At 43.5% G+C, this 24,592-nt stretch overlaps 1 protein-coding gene across 1 annotated transcript in view; it reads right to left on the bottom strand.

The window, feature by feature from the left end:
* The window catches only part of RAPGEF5 (Rap guanine nucleotide exchange factor 5), a 262,022-nt gene that overhangs the window by 126,476 nt on the left and 110,954 nt on the right, over positions 1-24,592 (bottom strand). Inside the window, exons 8-9 of the mRNA XM_090046785.1 lie at positions 17,946-18,007; positions 9,908-10,033 (exon numbers count right to left, since the gene is read on the bottom strand). Coding sequence (XP_089902911.1) covers positions 9,908-10,033; positions 17,946-18,007 — 188 coding nt within the window. The remainder of the gene's footprint in view (positions 1-9,907; positions 10,034-17,945; positions 18,008-24,592) is intronic.

Raw genomic sequence — 24,592 nt, 5'->3', positions numbered from 1 at the left:
TAACTGAATATGCTACTTTTCTAAAGGAAGAAAAAAAAAAAAAGACACCTTAATTTTATAAAAGCTCTTGGGTATACTAACAATATAGTTAGGTAAACTGTGTATGCAATTTGGGTCTGAACAAAATGTATGATAATGAGTCTAAGGACCAAAATAAGAAAGGGTAATAGGTAATAAGGCCATCTCTCTCAAAGTATTGAGATGGCGAAAGATCTGGGAGTTATTCTGCTAGATAAAACTAGGTAAGTTATTCTAGTAGATAAAACTAGTTATTCTAGTTTATCTAGTTATTCTACTAGATAAAACTTTAGCACATTTAGCAAAAACAAAGTAACATTCTAATTAGATCATAATTAGAGGACATGAAAAGAAGTGGGAGGATAATATTCAATAAGTATATTATGAAAAGGCTATTCAATAACTAGAAAAAGTACAAATATACACATTCATGTCTTAAAAAGCTAGGTTTATTTTCACAGCTTAAAGAAACAATGTCTAGGCTTTAGAAAAAGAGAGCGTCATAGAGGTCTAACAAAATTCTGAAAGGAATGCAAAGGATAATTTGCAGCTGAAGAGCTTTGGAAGAATGATGTCATAGGCCAAATTCACAGTGCCAGTTTAAATCAATAGAAAATCTTTTCAGGATTGGTGGTGATTTAGGAAGAATATGGTAATATTCAACTCCAGAAGCATTTTTTAAATGCTGAATGTGTGCAATGAAAGGAAGGATAAAATAGGAGTGATAATTTCAAACTGGACCACTACAGGAAGCTGTCTGCTAGAGTTCTGTCATGTGACAGGCTTGCAATGCTATTGTTAAAATATAGAGAAGGGGGAGGAGAGCTGATTGAGGAAGAAAAGAAAGTGGGACCAGGACAGGGAGGAGGAACATCCTGGGTGTGTCTACACACGCTATTAAGGTGAAGCAATATATTCCAGTGCATATCATAGGAAGTTTATTCGGTGCATATCATATCAGAGTTCATTGCTCCCCGGTGCTGCATTTGCACATACGTCTGGGACCGCAGCACACTGAGCCAGGTTGGAGCAGTTCCAGCTGACAAGGCATCCAAGGAGCCAGCCTGCCAGTCCAGGACTGCTCTATAACCCAGTTCAACGTGCTGCAGAGGGGCTAGCTCAGGCATGAGGGTACTGTAGTGTAGGGCTGCCAGCAGGCAGCTCCCACAATGAAGCGCACCCATGCCTTATCCAACTTGGTCCTTTACTCCACTGCAGAATAGCACAGAATACAAATACTATCCTGCAGCAGAGTAAATTAGTTTACTCTGGCCTAATAGCATTGCACATGTAGATGCTGACATTTTACCACAGAGCTAATTAGTCAGCTCTGCAGTAAACATCTCATGTACATGTGCCCACTGAATATTATTAAACAGGGATGATGACTTACTTGGCCCAACCCTCACCATAACTACAGGATGGGTGGTGGGCCACTGGCTGGCACAGTATCTGAGTGAGACCTGGGGGTCACAATTGACTGGAAGATGAACATGAGCGAAAAGTGTGATGAGGTTGCCAGATGGGCAAAGAGAACTCCAGTATGCATCAGCCAATATGTCAAGAGTTCGGACTCCCAGTTCACTATTTTAACCTCCCCTCCAACCCCCACCCCCCCATCCTAACAAATTCCTCTCCTCCTTCCTCAAGATTTCTAAAGATACTGTCAAAAGGAATAAGTCATCAACTTAACCAAGCTAAAGAAGGACCAGCACAAGTAGTATTCAAGTGATATTTCCATCTATACATAGTTAAACATTATGGAATAAATCACAAATCAGTTAGTAAAAGGGTGTATTTTTAAAAACATAGTAAACCAAGCATCTGGAGGAAAGAAAGTATTAAGGGAATTGAGCTCACCTCAAAGGAAGTGGGGAAGCTTCCCAGTACCCTGTAATTCCTACAGCATAAAGTAATTCTTGTATTATGCTGACAATAGAGTATGTGAGATCACGAACAGTACTCCATTCAATTGTTTTACTTTTACAGGAACTGGGACCTTGCAATCATTTAACTTTGTATGCTGCAGCTTGTTATAGCCTATTTTTCTCCAAACTTGGTAGCAGTAATATGACTTACTAGGAGCATATCCATTATAGCTAGCAAACATAAGAAGTCCACAGGAAAAGTAAAGAAAGGAACTTATATTTTTTTCAACAAATATATTTAAAACCTTTGGAACCAAAATATTTCCAAGGAACTAAAAATGAAATCTTTCCTAATTACTAGAAAACCTAGCATGACAGCCAAGTAGAAGATGGCTCTCTCATCACAGGCAAGCTTTTGCCATGCCAGTATTCACATCGGGATAAACCCAGCATCTTCTGAAGGGTTTTTTTGGAGAAAAGACAGGAAAACACCAAACCCCACCTACCACAAAAAAAAAAGGCAATTTCTTAGTGCTTAGGGCACACATCTGGGATGTGGTAGACCCATGTTTAAGCCTCTACTTTGAGCAATTCAGAAGGAGAACTTCAGCATCATACCTCTTATGTGAATACTCTGACACAGGGTTAGCAACATTATGTAATAGTGGGTTGAAGATGAGCTAGCTCTAGGACCTGGCCACTACTGATTTTTTCTGCCACCCAGCCACGGCATACCATGGATGAAGAGCCCAGCTGCCTGGCCATGTTGTGGTACAGTATGGCGTGGATGAAACTCCCTGTAGCACCATGGGCAAAACCCCCTCTGTCAAACACCACCAAAGCCCCTGCTAACTTAAAGTCAGACTATTGGCAATTGTGGGCTATGTTTGCGTACATCTCACTGTTGTTAGAGCTGTTCTACTTTGTATGAATAGTTAAGCATGTATTGAAGCAGGGCCCATATCACATGCTGGGGGAATTACATTGTTACAAAGCCTATGAAGACCTTCTCTCCCACTTTCTGTCTGTGGCCCAATTCAACTGTTTTAACCAAGTACAGCTCCAGCATGCATCTGAAGACAGCCTGGCAGCTAGGGTGCTCACCACAAATGTGGGAACATGAGGTTCAACTCCTTGGCCTGATTCAAACAGAACAAGAACTTGAAGCTAAGTCTCCAAGGTGAGTAAGCTGACAACCAGGCTTACTGTCTAGTCTGGGTGAGTCTCTCTCTGCTTTTGATATGAAATTCCATCCTAGGCTCAAGAACCTTTCAGAGACGCACGCAGGAAAGGTCTTGGTTTGACAAATCTACTTCTTCCAACAAAAAGCATTTTCCCAGAAATTTTCCAAGAAGCTCTATTCAACACATAGCTACCAATGCCACTGGTACCTTGTCTGCCTATGTCCCTAGACCAGCACAGCTACAACCTACACCCCTGTAACACTCAGCTGACACTCTTCTTGACAGTTTTAGACTGGGAGCTGGTATCTAAATGGGTCTAGACTATGATACCTGATACAGTTTCTTTTGCCTGCAACAGAATTGAGACTGATAGAACAGGTCCAATGAGGGAAGTGGCAGTGCCCTGCAAATGTGCTTAACCTTGTTCTAAATGGACCAGTTAAGACTAACAGAGTTGCAAGTCCATCCATGGCTCCACAAGAGTTCCCAGCTAACTAACTGATGCCATTCCTGTGTCCTTTTGATTCACGATCTCTCTGCAGCAGCTAACAAGGTAGCAACAATAATAATTAAGGGAGCAAAAATCCTATAAATCAGCCATTAAATAATCCAAACATGCATCTCCTAGCCAGGATGGATACAATAGCTTTCTCCCTCCCTTTTTTAAAATGAAGTGATTTTAAAAAAAGTAGTAAAGTGCACATAATGTTTATTGATTAGATCTGGATGCAATTATTTTAAATAGAGCTGAAGGGCAATTCAAGCATCCATCAGTGAAAGGCCACTGCTTCACTACACTAACAAACAGTGCACCCCGGGCATGTACTGACATTCACTATTGTCCATTTGCAGGTGGACAGCTAAACCGAACCAACCTTCATGTGTCACGTCTGAAATTTCCTTCAAAATGCTCAAGCATTAAATATTACCTGAGGCTTGCTGGTGTTAATCTTCTTTTGTAAGCCCATTCATGGCTTCAACTGAGCCATTAGACAACTTCAGGGAGTAAATCATCTTTCTTATTAATGAGACTCTTGATTAAAAATGTTAGTCCCGTGAAAATTAGCAAAATAGCCCAAGTTGGGCAATACTACAGAATTAATGCAATTAAAAAAATATCTAGCTTGTTAATAAATGAATCAGTCTGTCAGTAGAGTAGAAGGAAAGCTTATGGAATATTTTCATATAATTTGTCTATGCTATGCATAAAAGTACAGTATTAACAGTCCCAAATTAGGAATGTAGTTTGGATATTTTGAGAAAATACTGCAGCACTGGCAGACAGGCATATTTTTTACAGGATGAATGCACTAGCTAGTGTTTCCTATGAACATTAATACTAATTTACAGCAACATACAAGCAACTGATCTGTCTATAAAAACAATGTGACCTGAGAAATATTTTCTCCAGGTTATTTTCTAAAAAGGATAATTGAGTACTTTCTCTGTTTTACCAATGTAATGAAAAGATATTAGAAGATTTAACTGACTTCCTTAAGGATGTCAATATACATATGGTTTCATTTAAACAGTTAAAATAAAATACTGGAAATACTTTGCAAACAGATTTGAGAAGCCCTCCCTGACCAGGACTCTGTCAGTTCTCATTCACCCACCTACCATCAATAGTCCACTGGAGTCCAGGTGCCCTGAATTCTGCAGCAAGCCACTTCTCTCTAGTCCCACCCCCAACTTTCTGTTGCCCACCAGTAGCCCAGCAGGCCAGATAAAGTGGCTCTACCCCATGGGCCATGTTTGACATCACCATCCCAGCTGCCTCCAGCTGGTAAGTCTGTTGTAGGGGTCAGAGGGGGGAAGGAAAGGAGTGTGGGGGAGGGAGGGATTGGGGCTGGGACAAGCTGCCCAGCTGTGGTAGGGGGCCACGGGACTCAGGGAAGGGGGCTGGGGGATGCAGGATGTGAATGCAGCAGCACTTGGAGCAGGGGCTATGTCCTGCAGCTGCCTGCCCTGCAGCTGCCTGCCCAGCCAGGGGGGAGGGAGGGAAAGGGGCGTGATGCAGGCATTGCTCACTTCAGGAGGAAGGGGACAAGTGGCAGCAGGGCATAGCCCATTGCTTGCCCAGCTAGGGTGGGGGGAGAGAGGGGTGCAACAGCGCTAGGAGCAGGGCTCCCTTCCGCCCAGAGCGAGCTGTACCTGCATTGCACCCCCTCCCCCTGCCCTGGCTGGGCAAGCAACAGCAGGGCATAGCCCCCACTCCCAGCACCTTCCGCTGCACCTGCATCCCCGCCCCCCCCAGGCTGGGCAGGTGGCAGCAGGGTAGAGCCAGTGCTGATGTAGGCGCGGCAGTGCTGGGAGCAAGGTCTATGCCCTGCTGCTGCCTGCCCAGCCAGGGTGTGGGGGAGGGTATGATGCAGGCGCAGCAGCACTGGGAGCGGGGGCTACACCCTGCTGCTACTTGCCCACCTGGGGTGGGTGGAGGGGGCAAGCAGCAGCAGGGCACAGCCCCCGCTCCCAGCGCTGCTGCCCATATCCCGTGCCCCCCCGCCCTGACTGGGCAAATGGCAGGCTTGCATCCCACACCCCACCGCCCTCCTCCCGAAGTCCCGCGCCCCCCTGCCCCAGCTGGGCAGCTTATCCCAGCCCCAATCTCTCCCTCCCCTGTGCCCCTTCTCTCCTCCCTCCACCTACCACAGCAGACATACCAGCTGGAGGCAGCTGTGTCCAGTGTTGTAAGGACTGCTGCCTGTTTAGTCTATGGCTGAATCTCCAAAGCACGCCGAATTGGGACAGTAATTTGAATCTCCAAATCAAATTACTGTCCCTCTAAATGGACCAACTCTGAATCCAGAATGAATACTTGCCACTTCACACAGCCCACTGGCCACAGACACATTCCCTTCTCAGGCCATCAGCTTGTTAAAAGATCCAATATTTTTCTCCTATCAGTCACCAGAAAAGGCTGAAGCCACAAGGTTTCCATACTTTAATTTCCTATTATAAGCAAATGATCAAAGCTGCTGAAAATTTGCCTTCCAGAAGTTTGTACCAACAATATCCCCTTATAAGACGGAGAATTCAATCTCTCATGAACAGTGCTTTATAGACGGACAAGAAACTGCAATGTATTTACCTTTTCAGGGTGAATCTGAGCCAAATACGGGCTAGGAATTACCATTTACATTTTCTTAATACCTCAGAGTCTAAGGTTAACTATGTATCATACTCACCAAAATGAACAGAGGTCTGCTCTTCCACAAATAGATAAAAGAATCAGCAGAAGCATAAGTTATATTATTTCTTATTTGTTGCCCAACACGAATATGAAAAGCTTCCAAAGTTTTAATTATATGATATCCTGATTAAATGTGTTAGGAGGGCAAAGCCCAGGTTCACAATTAAAGTTGCCTACAGAAGCTTAACACTAAATTTCCTGACTTAAAAAAAAATGTATTCTACATGAAATAGACAACTGGTGTATTTTATGGATATTGGTTTATCTAAAGTGTCCATATAGGTATCCCTATTCAAAATCTGGATGATGTATTCAAGTTTTATTACAATATACACTTTCCTACAGGCCTATGAACAAGCATTCATTTTATATAAAAAAAAACCAAACAAACCTCCACACAGAAAAATAATCCTGAAGTCAGAATATCTCAGATACAGTATCTTTACTTCAACTTCATGACAAGCCTCTTCAGAACAAACTCAAACAATTACATTGCCAAAGCTCATCATAACACTCAGCTCTGCCAATCAGTGCAATTTCTGCTTTAAAATACTTCTACAGTGAGGCTATCAAAGTTAACAGTTTGCAAAAGGAATACAGAGTATTGAAAGAGAAGCATGAAAGAACACATGTAAGGTTCATGCCTAGATTGGGCATTTTCATTTTGGGAAGGCAGGTCATCCAGGGAGGATTCATTACACAGATGTTTCTTGAGAACACAGGTAATGAAAGTCAAAGGAAAAGCTGAATCATTTTAACTCTGTATATATAACTTTATATATATTGATCTTCTCAGCAGCTGTTTTAAGAGTGATTCTCAAAAACTTGCCATACACTTGAGTGTTTGTTTTATATGCACTGCTTTGTAAGAGTCCTACTATATCCCTAGGTAGGTTCTTCTGTTAATATTTTAAATGAAAGCAGAGGTTGGGCAAAACCATATTCCAATTCACTTGCCATCACCTACCTATATAATTCTGGAGCTAGATTTTAGTCACCACTGTTCATATTAAATAAGCTCTAACCCAAAGGTTCCCAAACTTTTTCTTATTATATACCCACTTCCAGATTTACCAGCTGCCCATGTACCCTTACCAGCATATGCTTTATTTTAACACCTTAAATGCCAATTATTATTATAATGAAAATTAAATTAGCTATTAACAATTTATCCAACATACATCCACAGAGATGTCTTGCGTACCCCCAGGGGCATACATACCAGTTTGGAAACCCCTGCTCTAACCTATGAGTAGCCTCACTGAAACCAACGTACTAGATGGTATTCTTAGATAACACACCTATAAAAGAGGAGTGAAATTTCTGCACACACCTTATTTCTTTGTGCCCACATGTAAGCATGTGTTAGGTGCCCTTCTAGCCCCTATGCCAGAGTGTGCATACCCATCCCCTAGTCATACCCACAACTTCAGCCCTTAACACGTCAGGCAGCCCAGCAGTGCTTCAATGAGGGATTTCATAGTTTGTTGCTACAATTAAATCTAGCAGTAAAATACCAGCCTCACAACCCAAGAACAATAGTCAAGCTTGGAATGAGCAGTGCTTCAGCCTCTGAGCTACTGGACATATGGACAGAGACACAAACCTTGGAACAAAGCACACTATGACAGTTGCATACAAACAAGCAAGCTGTACATTTGAAAGCAGAGGTAATGAGCAGGTTATACAGAAAAGGTAGGCATACGAAAGCATGACAAATGTAGCTCTGATTCATCCAGGAGTTAATATGCCATTTTGGGGGCAAGGGAAACTGTGGTTAGAGGTTGTGATGTTTTCTGCTTTTTTCAAATCAGCACAGCTTGACCTGTCAAGGGTTAATCCTTTCATGCGCTCAGGGTCTGAGGCAGCTTACATGCCATCTCTGCTTGGGGCTGAGCCAAGGGACAATCTTGCCCAATAAGAATAACAGAAGTGTAGTAGCACTTAACCTGATTATAGGCAATATCATCTAGCTCTTGAAAAGCTGAAGCAGTCACTCTGCTAACTATGCCAACATCTGTAAAATAAACAAAAAAATCTTTCCATAGACTAGAGAAAAATTAAAACCAGTAAGAACCTATGTTCTTTTCCATTTTAAAATTATTTTAACTCTGTTATCCTGTACATAGGCTAATAGAAGTCCATCTGATATCAAATTCATCTTATGCCAAAGGAATAGCAGAATGACCATATGCAGCAGCAGTCACAAAAACCTTGAACTGACATTACTAGAGAGAAAAAAAATCCCTAAAAACCCCATAATCTTGCTTCAAAATCTTAAAACATCATTATAAACTTTATTAATTTAAAATCATACATTCATCAGCACCTGAACTTTTAATTCTATTTTGCTGATGTAATCTAAAGACATATGAAAATAATGCCAGAGACTGGCAGTTAGTGGATCCAGCCAAGGAACCATTCAACCACAGGGATTTGAGAAGGGCTAATTACTCCTTTTCCTTATGTGCACCTATGGATACAATTACGTATTTAGCTACAAAAGACAGGAGATTATAGGCTATTGAACAGAACAGCATGGAGCTCTCAAATAAGATTTCACTTCTTTCTTTTCCTTTGTATAACTCTGACATTTAGTGTTGATGGATTTGAGAGTGAGCTGAAAAGTAATTTTCTTTGAAGGCACAGATCTCTGTACTGTGTGGTAAGTCAAAATTGAGGAAGGACAGTTGTGAAAACTACACCGCAAGATTCAAAATTGGGGAGGATTCTCCTTCCTGAAGAGTTTTAGATTTTTTTAGACCAGTACATGACAAAGATCATCATTTCTTCCAAATCCCCTGTACCTGCCACAAAAGCACTAAGTAAAACAACCTTTGGCTGGAGAACAAAAAGAAAATACACAATATGACCAGCAAAGCAGTCCATGTTTTAATGCATTTTCTGTCTATAGCTATTATTACTTGAATAAACAATTTAAGAAGCACAAAAAACTATTTTCTTCAGCTGAGTCATTGTAACACAGCTAAAGACATTTTTTTTAAAGCTATAAAAATTCTATCTAAATCCATTCTTTGCAACTCATGTTGGAAACTTCCCATTAATGTCCTCATCCAAAGACTTTAGAAGCAAAATAATTTCCATTCACTTTAAAACAATAATAAAAGGGAACTATACTTTAGAAGCATGCATGTCTCAAAAAAGATGAATTAAAATATTTTTTTAAAAAGTTTTTCATAAAAGCTACCAACATTTGGTTGGAAAATACTTGGAAATCACTCCCACTAAGTATATGCTAGAAGAGTGCTTTATTCCTGCTGTAGGCTACCAATGTTTAACAGTTAAGAACATTACTTTAAGTGCATATATCTTTCAGCAAATTTACTTTGAGAGGATGAAAATGAAGAAGGCATGACAAAACAGCTATAGCTCAATGGCTAAAGAATGCACCAGGTCCTGACAGGCATCACCGCTCTTCGTTCTTTAAGGGTTAACATAAGCAACTACTTTGTTAAAAAGCAGAGGTTTATGACAAAGTGGAAAATGTCTCTCCCCTCTTCCAGACAAAAAAACAGGCAAGGGTCCATGGGTAGATGCAATACCTTTTAGTAGACCAAATACAGCTATAACCAATAACCCTAAAACAAACAAACAAACAAACAAACAAACAAGGAAGGTCTTACTTGTTCTGTCTTCTCAGGTTCTTTTCTATCCGTCTGCAAAAATGGATAATTTTCCCTTGCCAGCTTCTGGACTAGTTCAATGCGTCCAATGTCATCTCTTTCTTGAAGTTTGCACAAAACCCCTGCCTTGAGGGTTGGAGAAAGAGCAAACAGATACTTAAATCCACAGTCCCAGGACATGACCCTGACACAAGTTTTAACCTTACAATAAACACTTTTTTCCAATCATATTCATGTAATTCTGTGCCTTTTGCTGAAGTGGACTATACTGTTGCTTCTTGGGGAAACAACATCATTTTGGAGGCACCGCTAATTTACTCTATGCATCTACTTCAGAAGAATGAAGGCAGGGCTGGCTAAATCAACTGCTACTATGTGTGAGATATTTTGTTTGTTCCTGTCAACCTATTTCCTGTTACATAAGAGAACCATAGCAAGAGGTTAAAAACTCATGGGAAAGTTAGCCAGGAACAACCTTGGAAAAAGGATGAAGTGCAACAGAGTCACTCCTAAAAATAGTATAATAGAACTTCCACTTCATGAATTCCAGCATTTCTTTATGCATTTAAACTACAGAATTTAAAAGAAAGTTATGCTGCAATTACTTATTTTACAAATGAGAAATTAATATCATCTGTTGCTATTTCTGTCACTGTGTTTAGACACTGTGACATGTTTTAAACTAGTACTAGATTAGAGTTGCTTTTTTAAAGATAGAATTCCACCAGGTGGAGAACCTCGGGATATTCTGATGACGCTTGGTCTTTGCTTACGGCTTTGCGGTGTGTTTGTAAAGATGACAAGTCTGTAAAAGCAGATATGTACTCTACATACAGGTGTTTCAAACACACAGGTACCCTCATGCTATTTTCTGACAAGAACTAAGCTATACAGTTTATGATACTTCAAGGAAAGTCACTAGCTAATAAAGTTACATTACCCTCCATGGTTTGATGACTTTGCTTGCATAATTGAGACCTGGCTGCATGACACTCAGGACCATTATTAGTCCAGATGTTTCCTGATGGATAACGGCAAGAGACTGGGAGGATCAGGGAGGTGCTGTGGTTGTGCTAATGCCATCTGACCTTGAGGGTGCTCTGCTAAGAGGGAGGGTGGGGAACCTTTTCTTTTCCCCATTTAATTTTTGCCACTTTATAAAAGGCGGCCAGAAAATGATTGGGGTTTTGTTTCTTCCTTTTTTTTTTTTTTTTTTTAAACAAAGAACATATCCACACCCCGACAAAGGGTGGTATGATTGTAATGTACAAGTACAATTCCAGTAGAGTGTGTCGGTTTATAAAGCCTTATCATGTTCCATCCAAACAACTAAAACCAGATGAAGCAGCCAAATTAAAATCCCCTATATTTAAAATTCTGTAAAATGAGGCAGGGTTATTTTGTTTTTGTTTTAACTGTAGAGGAGAGTTTTCATAAATGTTCTACTTTCTCTGACTGAATTTTTTTTTTTTTTTTTTTTACCTTCAGCACATACTGCAAGGCCTAGTGATTTAAACAGCTACGATCAGTTTTAACACCAAGACGGTTTTTAATGCCCTTCTGCAACAATAATTTAACTAACATTGATTGACTGTTGTTAATTGCTATTGTGCTTTTTAGCCTTGGGAATATAGGAACATTGGAAAGTTGGGATGGAAGGGACTTCAGTATGCCAACTATTCTAGGCAGGAGTCTAAACCATCCAAGTCAAGCACCCGTCTAACCTGCTCTAAAAATCATCCGAGGATAGAGATTCCATAACCTCTCTGGGTAGCCTGTTCCAATGCTTAACCACCCTCATAGTAAGAAAGTTCTTAAATCTCCAACCTAAATTTCCTCTGCTTCAGTCTCCTGGTTCTATCTGCTATAGCCACAGAGAATAATCTATTTTCATTCCCTTTGTAATTTCCCATCGGGTATTTTAAGACTCCTATCAAATTCCCACCTCAGTTTTTTTTTTTCTCTCCACATATAATATTCTCTACATAATTTTAGTTTTCAGTCTTCTTCATAAGGCTGAAAGCCTCAAAATATACCTGGCTAGTATGATTATTTCATAAATAAAATAAATGCATGTAGGTATTTAAATACACGTAAGTAGTATGCATGCTCCAGCTTTACAGAAAAAGTACCTAAATAAAAATAGAGGGTTTATTTCACATTCAGTGGGCCCAATTCTGCCCCTAATGGAGGCCAGTAGCTCCTGTTAAAGTCAAAATGCTTAACTGAAGAAACCAGTTATCCCCACTATTCAAGGAAGCATCCTGGAAGAAGAAAACTTTCTGAACCTGTTATCCTTTCCACGTGTCTCAATGCAGTAAGTACACAAGCCAAGTGAAATAAAAAAAGATTAATCTAGCCCTGATTCTGCATCACTACTGCCACTTTTCTCTACATTGGTTATGGCATGAGCAGAGCAGAACTTGCCTGACTCTGGCACAGCTCCACACTAGCTGGAAACCATAACCATGCAGCAGGGGCTGGGGGAACAGTGGGCTGGGGGAAACAGTGGCAGCCCGGACGCAGTTTGCAGGCACCCAACCCTGGTGCAGCTCCCTACTGGCTGGAAGCTTCACCTATGCTACAGCCAGGAAGTGGGGAGTTGGGGAAAGTGGCAGTGGCAGAGGTACAGCTCCCAACATGAGCACTGCAGAAACCACCCAACCTGTCTTGGACCAGGGCTGGGATAGCAGGAAGAAATGGCAGCAGTGCAAGCACAGCTGGAAGCTGCACAGCTTCTCACTACCTGGCACTGGCACTGTCACTGGAAAAGTCCTCCAGCTCTGCAGGCTAGATCTAGCAGCTCTGCAAGCCAGATCCAGCCTGCAGGCCATACATTGCCAACCTCTGATTTCAAACCATGTAGAGAACATGATAAAATAAACTTTATCGTATTTTCAGGAAAAAAGAAAATCAATATTAAACTCCAGGGGAAATGGAGGCATTATCATTCTGGTACTTGAAAATACTTTAAAATCTGGCATTAACCTGAGTGGAATAAATAATGCCACTTCCATGATAAAGGGTTAAATATGTTTAGAAAGACAGCACTGTACAATACACTGTACACAGGCCTGTACATGACAGGCCTACACGTAATTCTGATTTCTCCAATGACTAATTTCCTACGGAACATAGGTTCATTTTTCTGCTAACTACTGTAAGAAACCATCCTGGTCAACTAATTAATTAACATTATTCTGACAGCTTCTGAAAGCTGGCCGAAAGGACTGGAGTTAGATTTTAATATTCTTAGTCGTTTTCACTTGTCAATATAAATTGAATTTTTAAGCAATGTGTTTAATGCTGCTAAGCAAAAGTGCTAAAGGTCAGCCTCCTTGTACTTGAAAGTGCAAGTTGCTTTTCTTTTTTATATGCACAGATACAAACATCGCAGGAGCAAATGTTGCTTTCATTCCAACCCACTCAGGTAGCTAGAGGGGCAAATCATGAGATTTATGCCCACAACTTACACACAGGTGAAAATTACATGGGTGCAAATTTCATATGGCTCTAATTTAAAGAATGCCAAAAAAATTAAAGCTTTATATTAAGGCATCATTGTTGTTCTTAGAACAAAATTATTCTCATTAGAAGCATTTATGTAATTTTCAAAACAGCACAAGAGATTTTACTGTGAAGGAAAGTAAATGAATCACTAGTCACTACTGTGGTTTGCAAAGCAAAACTGTTGACCTCAAGCTTTCTCTTCCAATGTGTCCTGGAAAATATTCCCTTGGGAATAGCTGTAACACGATAAATGAATAGGCTACAAGAGACATAAAGGTAAAAATCAGAGATCTCTAAGCAGATAGGAGGGTATAACATCTTCATCCCACTTGTATAGACATGTCCAATTAGGGCCAAAGATTGTTATAAGCAAGACGTTTACTACGCAGTAAATGTCTGGGTGTCCACATGTGTGCCCCTATTAGGCTGGAGTAAACCAATGTATTCTGCAGCAAGACAGTATTTGTAAATACTACTACTATCCTGTAAATATACTATAATACTATAAATATACTGTAATACTATCCTAGTAAATGCAAGTACTATCCTGCTGCACAGTAAAAAACTCCACAGTAGCACACGTGTAGATGCAGGAGGGGCTGGCTGAAGCATGTGCGTGTTTCAGTGCAAGGGTTGCTTATCAGCTAGCCCAGGGGTGGGCAAGTATTTTGGGCGGAGGGCCGCTTACTGAGTTTTGGCAAGCCATCGAGGGCTGCTTGACAGGCAGCCAGAGGCAGATTAATATTAATTTTCTAATTTTTTTTTTTAGGGACCCTGCAGGCTGGATAGACTGTCCTGGTGGGCCGCATTTTGCCCACCCCTAAGCTAACCCCACACTGAAGTACCCTCATGCCCCAGCCAACCCCTCCACAGCATGCTGAGCCAGGGAAGCAGCCTCAGACTGGTAAGCTGACCCCTGAGGCCCCCCCACCAGCCAGGGCTGCTCCACCCTAGTTCTATGTGCTGCATATGAATAAACTGCAGAGCTATTCCAGAATAGGCCCCCGGCTCCCCCCTCCGCTAGAGGGAGGAGGAATAATCCTGTCCCCGCCCAGCTGCACCTCCTCCCTGCCACTGCAATGGGAGGCAGCAGCCCCTGCATACTGCAGGGGAGTGCAAGCCCCTTCCTGGCAAGGGGCTGTGCTGCAGGGCCCACAAAGCTGTAGCTGGCTGCACGCATCAGCGCCAGGGTCCCAAGCAGGCCACAGCCCTGCAAACCCCCCGCAGCACTCCACATCACAGCCCCTCACTGAGAAGGGGCTCATGCTCCAAGATGAGTGCTCGCAGGTCGCTGCTCCAGCTGCTGGGTGGGGCCGGGCCCAGCCCCTGCCGCTGTTCTGTGCTCAGGGCAAGCCCCCTCCCAGTAGGGAGCCGCTGGCACCAGAGCGCAGTTTGCCCAGCCAGGCTGCAGCCACTGCTGCTCTGTGCTGGGGCCAGTTGCTGAAAAAGCCCCCTCTGGCCGGGAGGGAGCTGGCCCCAACACAGAGCAGTGGCAGCTGGAGTCTGGCCTGGCAAACCACGCTCTGGTGCCAGTGGCCGAATAAGCCCCCTCCTGCCAGGAGGGTCTCGCCCCGAGCACAGAACAGTGGTAGGAGCCAGGTCCAGCCCCACCCGGCAGCTGGAGCAGCACCTCGTGAGTAACCGTGATGGCCAGCAGCCCATCATGGCTTCTCAAAGAGCAAGCCCCTTCCCAGTGGGGGCTGCACTGTGGAGCGCTGCAGGGGGCCTTCAGGGCTCTGTCCTGCTCAGGACTCCGGTGCTGCCACGTACAGCCGGCCACAGCTCTGCCAACCCCACAGTGCAGCCTTTTTTTTTTATATTAAAAACATTTTATTAGAAAAAGCTGTCACTATGAAACACATTAAGAAAAACTACAAGTAAACAAAACGCACCTGAGGTTTCACAAAGTTAATACAAACTCACTTTTACAAAATTTCCTAACATTCACAGAAGAAATAAAATCACTTGTGAATTCCTGAAAACCCATTTAGAAATCATTTAACTTGTTTCTTATATAATTGCAAGTTCCCTCACCCACTCTTGGAGCCCCTTATCCATTTTATCAGAGGGGAAAAACAAAAACAGGCACTATTAAACACATTGTGGAACCAGAATCCCACCTTATTACATAATATTCACATATTCAATGTCGCATTCGACCTGCTGAAAGCCCCCCCCACCCTTGCTGGCAAATATGCTGTCCCTTAAACTATCCTATGCCTACGCGGGGCTGAAACAACCCTCTGAAGTCCAGCCCTTCCCAGGGCGTTGTATCCCCTCCTTGCGTTCTCTGCTTTCCTCTTCCTCTATAGAAATACAACTCGTGCATAGCTAATTGCAGACACTCTACCGTTGAAAAGCACGAGCCCTTTAGTGCTAGCAGGGAACGCACTTTCCAAATTGCTACTTTAATACATGTGACAAGCACCCTCACACCCCATGACCCATCCGTCCCCTCTGTCAAACCATAGAGCACGTTTTCACTCGTGATCCCCGTTGCCTTCCCTGTCTCCTTCAAAAAAACCCCTGCCCTCCCCCACACCTTCTGTGCATAAAAACAACCCCACAAAACGTGCGCCACGGACTCAGGTTCGTCACAAAGTTCTCTTGGGTGCAGCCTCTCACTGGGAAGGGGCTTGTGCTTCCCTGCAGTAAAACAGGGGCTGCTGCCTCCCATTGCAGTGCCAGGGAGGAGGCACAGCTGGGCAGGGACAGGGTTATTCTTCCTCCCTCTGGCAGAGGGGGCAGCCAGGGGCCTATTCTGGACAGGGAGGTAGGGGGAGTGCCAGGCAGATCCAGCTCCAGTCCCTGCTGTTGGCACAGGGAGGGGGGAATTAAACCCCTCTCTAACCAGTTCAGCCTGGGCTGGCCATGCTCCACCAGCTTCCCTGCAGCCAAGAGCTGCCCAGCTCCTGGCCTGAGCAACTCCATGCATGTGCTCATGTTGCCTCAGTGCAGAGAGCATGTTTGTCCTGTTACAAACTGGTTCAGCCTAGCCAGGTTAGACTACCTGCACAGGTTGAATCAGTGCAGCCTCCAGCTTTCTGAATGTCTGTCCCTAGTCCAGAAGTGTGTCGGGGGGGGGCTTAATTATAGCGCCACTCTAATTAAAAGAGCCCAGAGTGTCTTGTGTATCAGTATCCCTGGGCTTAGATACAGCACCACCCGCTACCATTTTGAAGCACAGGGATGCTGATACACGAGATGAGAGGCTCCTGGAGCGCAGTAACTGCCACAGTCCAGCAGACTTGATTAATCAAGTGTGTTCCTACACGCTGGAATTACAGCATGTCTGAGCAGCCTCGTGTATAGACGCCTACAGTGTTCAATTTTCATTAAATCAGCAGGTGAAAGCACATTTGCCTCAATACAGAAAACACTTAACATGTCTTAGCGTCATTCAGATGTGTAGTTCCATTAAAAAAGGGACTACTCAAGGGCTTCAAGGTAAAAGATAAGCTTGTAAAAATTGTGAGACAAAGATCCCAAGCCAAAGCAAGTCTGCCCTGCAACAGCAGTCCCCAATTTCTCTCACCTCTCTTGCTTAAAGTGTGCCTTCTTGGCACACTCTATGTACTTAATTGTAAACCCACTGTATATTATTTGCCAAATTTTGGAAATAGGTTTGCAGTCAATTATAAGCTGATGAATAAAAACAATTGGATAAACTGCCATTAAATTATTGTGGCTTCTTTTATAGTATGTCCATGTAATCTTAGTAACTTGCTGCTTATTAGCTCTTAGCATACTTAATGTACTCTGTTTTTAAATCTTTGATTAAATAAACCCTGAATGATCATTCATGTAAATCAATTACGATGAGCAACTTGAATCAGACCTATGCACTTAACTCAGCAAGCTGGAGTTTCAGTACTGTAGCCAATGGTGTCTGGATTTCACCCTAGTTCAGTGTGAGAGGCAAGGATTTCTGAGGGCGATATCTTTTATTGGACCAACTACATAGTTGGGATAGCGTTAGACAAGCTACTTTCAAAGCCAAGACATTATTCTGTCTTACATTTGAAAGTCCTTCCAATTATCCCAACGATGTGTTGGTCCAATAAAAGACATCGCCTTGCCTCTCACATTGATTTCTGTGTAATTTCTTCCTGTTCAGATTTCTAGTCCTCCAGTTAAGCGTGTGCTTATGCTATTGCAGCTACAGATATTTGAAGGGCTAACAGGCCTTCTTTTCACTTTACATATATTTACCTTTATTAATATTCAACCAAAATGTCAACTACTTAGAACAGATGCAATTCAAAAATAAAAAAGTGAAGCATATAATGTATATATCATACAGAAAGTCACAGCAAAGATACTACCTAAGAATACCTTCTGATTTCAAGGACACAGATTTCATTCCCAGTGCAATAAATTAATCTTACTATAAATAATCACAGCAGACAAAAATCTAGCATACCTGCTGCATCATACAGTTTAATGGGTTAGGATGCAGGGAAAAGCTGACTTCTCACTGGTAAGGGGCTATTGCGAGGGGGGAGGTGAAAAACACTGATACCTTTACCTGTGCATCAGAGGTATCCTGGAAGTCCTCTGGGCTGTTGTTTTCTTCATTTTGATGAATTGCTAAAATAAAAAGACGACAGAGTATGGAAATCAAGCAGTCTTAAAATCATAATAGTATGGATTTAATAGCATCAGGATAGTAATAGTAATAGGATCCACAATAGTATGGATCCTATGACCCCAGCTGACTTCCTGCCCTTTGGGCGGGGGGCTGGACTCGATCTTCCGAGGTCCCTTCCAGCCCTAATGTCTATGAAATCTATGGAAAGCAGCAAGGTCCTGTTTAGATATTAAAAAACTATGGCTCAGAAGGATTGTATTTTAATCCTCATTTTCTAATTAGCTCACTGAATGGTTTTGGATGAATTACCCGGTATTTTACTTTTCCCAGTATATAAACCATGGATGAAAAGTAGTGATTTTTCAGCATCCTGTTAATACTTCAGAAAATGGTGGGTTTTAATGAAATAAAGAATCTTTCTTAGATATTAAATGTAATGCCTAATGATTCATAAAGAAGAAATTTTTTTTAAAAAAAGCCCTTTTGCTTTCATTAGACTGGTGAAGGTCTATTTGAACAGAAAAAGTAAGCCGGCATATATCCTTTACCTCAGACCTGGAAAGTTCTATGTAAGCAGAAATCTCAAGCTTTTAACAAAGAATGCCACTTCTCAGCAAAGTCATCACCAGAAATAAATGGGAGCTGAACATGAATATTTTGGAAGTCATTAACTACCGGGCATCATAACTGATGATTTGACTCACTGATGACTAGACCGACAAGCGGAACATATACACAGGTAAGCAACAGGGGCCAGGGCAATGCTAAGAATAGGGAGCCAGTGCACACATCCTCAGGAGGCCTCAAATACCTCTACACAAATGCTCATAGTATGGGTAACAAGCAAGAAGAACTTACCCTCCTGCTAGGCAACACCAACCCAGATATAGTGGGGCTCACTGAAACGTGGTGGGACCCAACGCACGACTGGGCGGTGAATATCAAGGGCTATAGGCTATATGGGAGGGACAGGACAGGGAGGAAAGGTGGGGGTGTGGCGCTTTACATTAAGGAGGAATACACATCCTCATCAAGTAGTACAAGGTCGGAGGAGGGGCACACTGAAGTGCTCTGGGTCACATCCCTTTCTGCACCCTCACAGGCGCCCCCTGGCTCGTCTCACGATTGCCCACGCCCTCGCGGACGCTCTCTGGCTGGCCTCGCAGCTTGCACCCCACTTACACAGGTCCAAGGAGGTGATACTCCTCCTCTACGTGGCATTGGTCAGGCCACAGCTAGAGTACTGCATTCAGTTCTGGGTGCTGCACTTCAGGAGGGATGTGGACAGCATGGAGAGGGTCCAGAGGAGGGCCACTCGCATGATCAGGGGGCAGCAGGGCAGGGCTGAACCTGTTCAGCCTCCACAAGAGAAGGCTGAGGGGGGATCTGGTGGCCGTTTACAAACTAGTCAGAGGGGACCAGCAGGCACTGGGGGAGTCCCTGTTCCCCCGTGCACTACCAGGAGTGACAAGAAATAACGGTCACAAGCTGGCAGAGGGTAAATTCAGATTAGACATCAGGAGGCACTACTTCATTGTCAGGGCGGCTAGGATCTGGAACCAACTTCCAAGCAAAGTTGTGCTGGCTCCTACCTTGGGGGTCTTTAAGACAAGGCTAGACAATCGCCTTGCTGGGGGCATTAGACCCCAGTACTCTTTTCCTGCCATGGCAGGGGGTCGGACTTGATGATCTGCTAAGGTCTCTTCTGACCCTACTAACCATGAAACTATGAAACTTAACACCATTTAACACAAGTAAGCTGTGCCAGAACAAAAGCTGCAAGCAGAGGTACACATAAGAAGTTTTGGGCTCAGATCAGTGGTGGTGTTTGGGCTAATAACAGCAGCTGCCAAGCCAACAGCAGCAGCAGCCACCATTCTTCTGCTCCCTCTAAATCAGTGCCTGGGACTAAGTTCCCCGTTCATCTGACCTTAGGTACGTTATTTGCTACAGACTAATATTTTTGTTTCAATTAAGCAAAAACAAATATGCTGGACTGAATACGTTAAATCTACAAATGCTGCAATATTATCCATTTATTTGATCCCAAACAGTGCTATTTTTTGAAGGAACCTTCAGTACATTTCTGTGCAGAACAGCTCCATACCAGATCAAGGACACACTGCAATACGTATGTGAGCTTACTTTAGTGCGTTCTGTTAATCCTCACTCTTTCTCCCTGAACTATGACATCAGAGATACCAGGCAAGTCAAACTTCACTGAAGACTGAGAACTACTTTTTTTTTTAATTTTTATTAGCCCCTATTTCATTCAAAAGTCTTAGAGCTTGTCTGCCATTATGCCTGAACCAATTAACATCAGCAAAAATTCTTTTACATAACATCCCAAATGGTATCAACTATACTATTAAAAAAGGACTTTTCTGATATAAATGCTTCTACACTAGGGTGGTCTTTGGTTCTGTTTTATATTGGACTGTCCTGTTTTTAAACCCTTTGTCTCCTGTCCATTTCTAAATGGGGAATGGACTGCAGAAAATCCTGTTTTTCAGTTCACTGGTGGAAATACATGTCAATCATTTGTCCTCACAATTCTATTGACTGTGTCTAGAGGTAGGGCAGTAAACAGCCAGGGGAAGCAGGTTTCCCAGCCAGGGAGAGAGGAAGGGAGGTGGCCTTTTTGTGTTGACCCCACCTCTTGCTTCTGATTGGTCAAAAGGCCTGGCAGCCCTTCTCCTTGCTGCTGATTGGCTGAGGTGGTGGGCCTCACTGCAGATTGGCCAAGGGGGCCTGCCACTCACCCAGGGGATCTTCTGTATTTTGGGGATGCGTTAGTGGCCACCCTGATCTACACCAGGATTTATTCTAGCATTGCTATGTTGCTCAGGGGTATAAATTCTCCCAATCAGCAGAGCCATGCCAGAAAAGGCTCTAACAAAATATACCAGCACAGAATTCCTCTCGTCAGCATAGCTTATTCCCTTTAGGGAACTGGCATAAAGTACAATGACAAAAGCACTTCTCTACTGGTATAACCTAAGTCTTCACAAGCAATTTAATCAATTTAGTTCTACTGGCAAACCCTTTTAAGCAAAACAAAGCCGAAGACACAGACACCTTAAAGCAGTGATTCTCAGCTTGGGTGCTGCAGCACTGAGATCCTTTTCACGGTACTGTGGAATGCCATGCATCACTGTTAGGTGTGCAAACACAATTAACAAGATAAACCCAGAGATTTCAAACAGGAATCCATGGTGTTAATAACCATTCTGACTTGTAATGGTGGTTTTCTGAGTTCTTTGCAACAGAGTTGTTCTATTAGTTTTCTGTAGTCAAAAAAAATCAAGTGAAACTAAGAGCTGACATTTTCCAAGGGATGCTTTGAGTCTGAAAAGGTTAACAATTGCACATACAGGACAAAGATTTTTTTTACATTAATTTTAAAACCATGTAGGCCTGGTCTAGACTTGCATTTAAGAGTTTGTCTACAAAGGAAAACAAAGATGTTATGGTAGCACATGTGGGTAAACTCACACTAGTTTCACAGTTGCTTGGGGTGAAAAGGAACCTTACAGATCATTGGGTCCAGCCCACTTGCACATGGGCAGAAAAGACTGCTGGAATCAAATGATTCCAGCAAAATGGGCATCAAGACTTCTTTTGAAGATTGCCAGGGAAGGTTACTGTACCACTTCGGGGGGGGGGGAGCCCATTCCAAACCCTTGGCACTCATAAACAAGTTTTTCCTTGTCTAGCCTGAAGCAATCTTCAATCAGCTTGTGCCCATTATTTCTTGTCCTCCTCTAGGGGGCTTTGGTGAATAGATGCTCCCCCAAACCCTGATGTACACCCCTGACATACTTATACACTGCAACCGAGTGCCCCCTGAGTTCTCCAGGCTGAACAATCCTAAGTCCCTCAGCCTTTCCTCGTATGTCTTGGTCTCCAGGCCTCTAATCTGGCATGTGGCCCTCCTCTGGACTCTCTTGAGGTTCTCCACATCCTTTTTGAAGTGCGGTGCCCAGAACTGAATGTAGTACTCCAGTTGCAATCTCACCATGGCTGAGTAAAGTAGGAGGATGACATCCTTTGCCTTGCTCAAGATGCCCCAGTGGCTGCATGCCAGTGTTTGGTTAGCTCTGCCACCTATGGCATCGCATTTATGGCTCATGTTCATTTTGTTGTCAATCATGATGCCCAGGTCTCACTCAGTTGTGGTGCTGGCTGGCAAGCGGAGCACTGCTGAGCCTGTAAGTGTATTATAGGTTATTTCTCCCCTGATGGACCACTTTGTTTCTCTGTATTAAATGACATCAGGTTGAGGTCTGCCCACTTCATCAGCCTGTCCAAGTTGGCCTGTATTGTCAGCCTGTCTTTAAAAGTGACAACACTTCCCCATAGCTTAGTGTTGTCAGTAAACTTTGCCAGATTGCTTGTATTACCTGATTCACATCGTTAATGAACATGTTGAATAGCACTGGTCCAAGTACTGACCCCGATGGATGCCACTGGTCACCCTCTACCATGAGGGCTCAGTTCCATCAAATAATACTCTTTGGGTCCTACTAAGGAGCCAGTTACGTAACCACCAGACCATAAAGTAAAGTAGTCAAGGCTGCATTTTCCCAGTTTTTCATGAGGACTTTCTGGGAAACTAGGACTTCCTCATCAGACCATGGTCCTGCAGGGCCTCACCAACCAATCCCCATAGGGATTCCAAAGTTCATGGAAGTCAGTTTTCCTAAAATTGCGGATTTCTACTTTACTGGCCAGTTTTCCTGACTTAAAGTGAATAGAAATAGTGATCATCTCATATCTAAATTCATTGTTTAAATTAGCCAATACAGGTAACAATAGTAGGGAAGATAAAACATGGAACATTGGCCAAAGTAGAGGTGCACTGATATGTCAGTCCCACATTGGATCAGCACCAATATAGGGAAAATTGACTGCATCAGAAATGGCTGGTAACGTTGCCAATAAGTGCCCCATACATATGCACAGCTTCAGCATGCATAGAGCCAAGAGCACAGCCCCGTGGCTTGGAGACCAGCATCTGGCTGATAAGTCTGTTGTGGGGGAAGAGGTGGGAGAAGGAAGGGGAGTGGAGAGGCAGGTTGAGGCCCTGTGGTGAGGGAGGGAGTAGGGCAGGGTCAGGCACTGCTCAGTCAGGGCAGGGCAGGGCAGGGCAGGGCAGGGCAAGGAACAGAACTGCAAGCAGCTCATCTCGGGGCACAGCTCCCACTACTGCATACATCCTAGGAGGGCATGGGGTATGTGTGCCCCCAGATCTGTGCACAGGGTGGGGCAGGCTGCCTCTGCTGGCTAGGGCTGAGGCAGTGCTGGGCTCTTCCCAGCAGGGAGCTCAGCTGGCCTGTATTCAGGGCAGGCAGCGGCAGCACTTGGAGAGGGCTACAATGGGACTACAGTGAATTTTGGGCCGGCTGCAGATCCCCCTCCCAGTGCTGCTGCCACCTGCTCTGAGCGCAGCCCAGCCCAGCCCAGCCCCCTGCTGGGAAGAACCTGGCACAGCCCCACCCCAGCCTGCAGCAGCAGCCTGCCCCACCCCGCACAGATCCCAAGGCACATGCCCCCCATACCTTCCCAGGGTGCATGCAGGGTGGGAGCCACCCCTACCCCGAGGCCCCTGGGTGAGCTACGGCTCCGTCCCATGCTCCGACCCCACCCCAGCTGAGTAGCGCCTGCCCCTGCCCCTGCCTCACTCCCTCCCTCCCTCACAGCAGGGGCCTCAATCTGCCCCCCATGCCCCTTTCCATCCTCCCACCCCTTCCCCCACACCAGACTTACCAGCCAGAAACTGGCCTCCAAATTGCCCAGCTGCATCTTGGAATTGATTTGGTATTGGCTGATTTTTAAGGAGCCATATTGGCCATCTGTATCAGTCCAAAAAAAATCTCTATCGGTGCATGCCTACTAGAAACCAAAGAATGTTTGGTTTTTTTTAATCATAAAAAGAAAAAGAAGTAGTAGAAAAAGAATGTTGGTTGAGTCAGAAGACCAAATCTTATTAGAACTATTGGAAAGGGTTAACCAAACCTCTCTGAAACTGGGAAGTAGCTGAAGTCATTCAACTGCAATGTCTGACGCCACAGCAAATGATGTGATATGTTTTCATAGTTTCATAGTTTGTAGGGTCGGAAAGGACCTGAGCAGATCAAGTCCAACCCCCTGCCAAGGTTTTTGATTTATACGATCATAAGGAAATGTTACAAGGCCCTGGTAATGAGTAACCTGCCTCAAGAATGAAGTAAATAGGGGAGTCAAATCCCTGAAAAGATCTGAAATTAGAAACAGAACTAAGTGAGCAGTTGCAACAGCTTTTGGGTTTCGTACAGAACAAGATAATATTGGACTGTTCTAATTTGGAAAGTATGTGCACATGTAATCAACACTAAATGGGTTAATTGTACATGGCTTTATGCGATTGGACTGTGTTATGAATAATAACAGCATAAAGTGCATTAGATGCTTGATTCACGTTGGAAATTTTAAGATGAATGTATCCCTGCATAAATCTCCAGGGCCAAAAGTTTGATGAACTGACTGACAGAAATTAAAGGTTATTCTAGTAACAAGCTCAACACTCATACTTTGTGTGTTCG

The sequence above is a fragment of the Crocodylus siamensis genome, chromosome 5, assembly GCF_052110815.1.
Source record: "Crocodylus siamensis isolate JL-2025a chromosome 5, ASM5211081v1, whole genome shotgun sequence".
Taxonomy (NCBI): domain Eukaryota; kingdom Metazoa; phylum Chordata; order Crocodylia; family Crocodylidae; genus Crocodylus; species Crocodylus siamensis.
The sequence above is the reverse complement of the archived record's forward strand: the minus strand, read 5'-3'. Positions and strand labels throughout refer to the sequence as shown.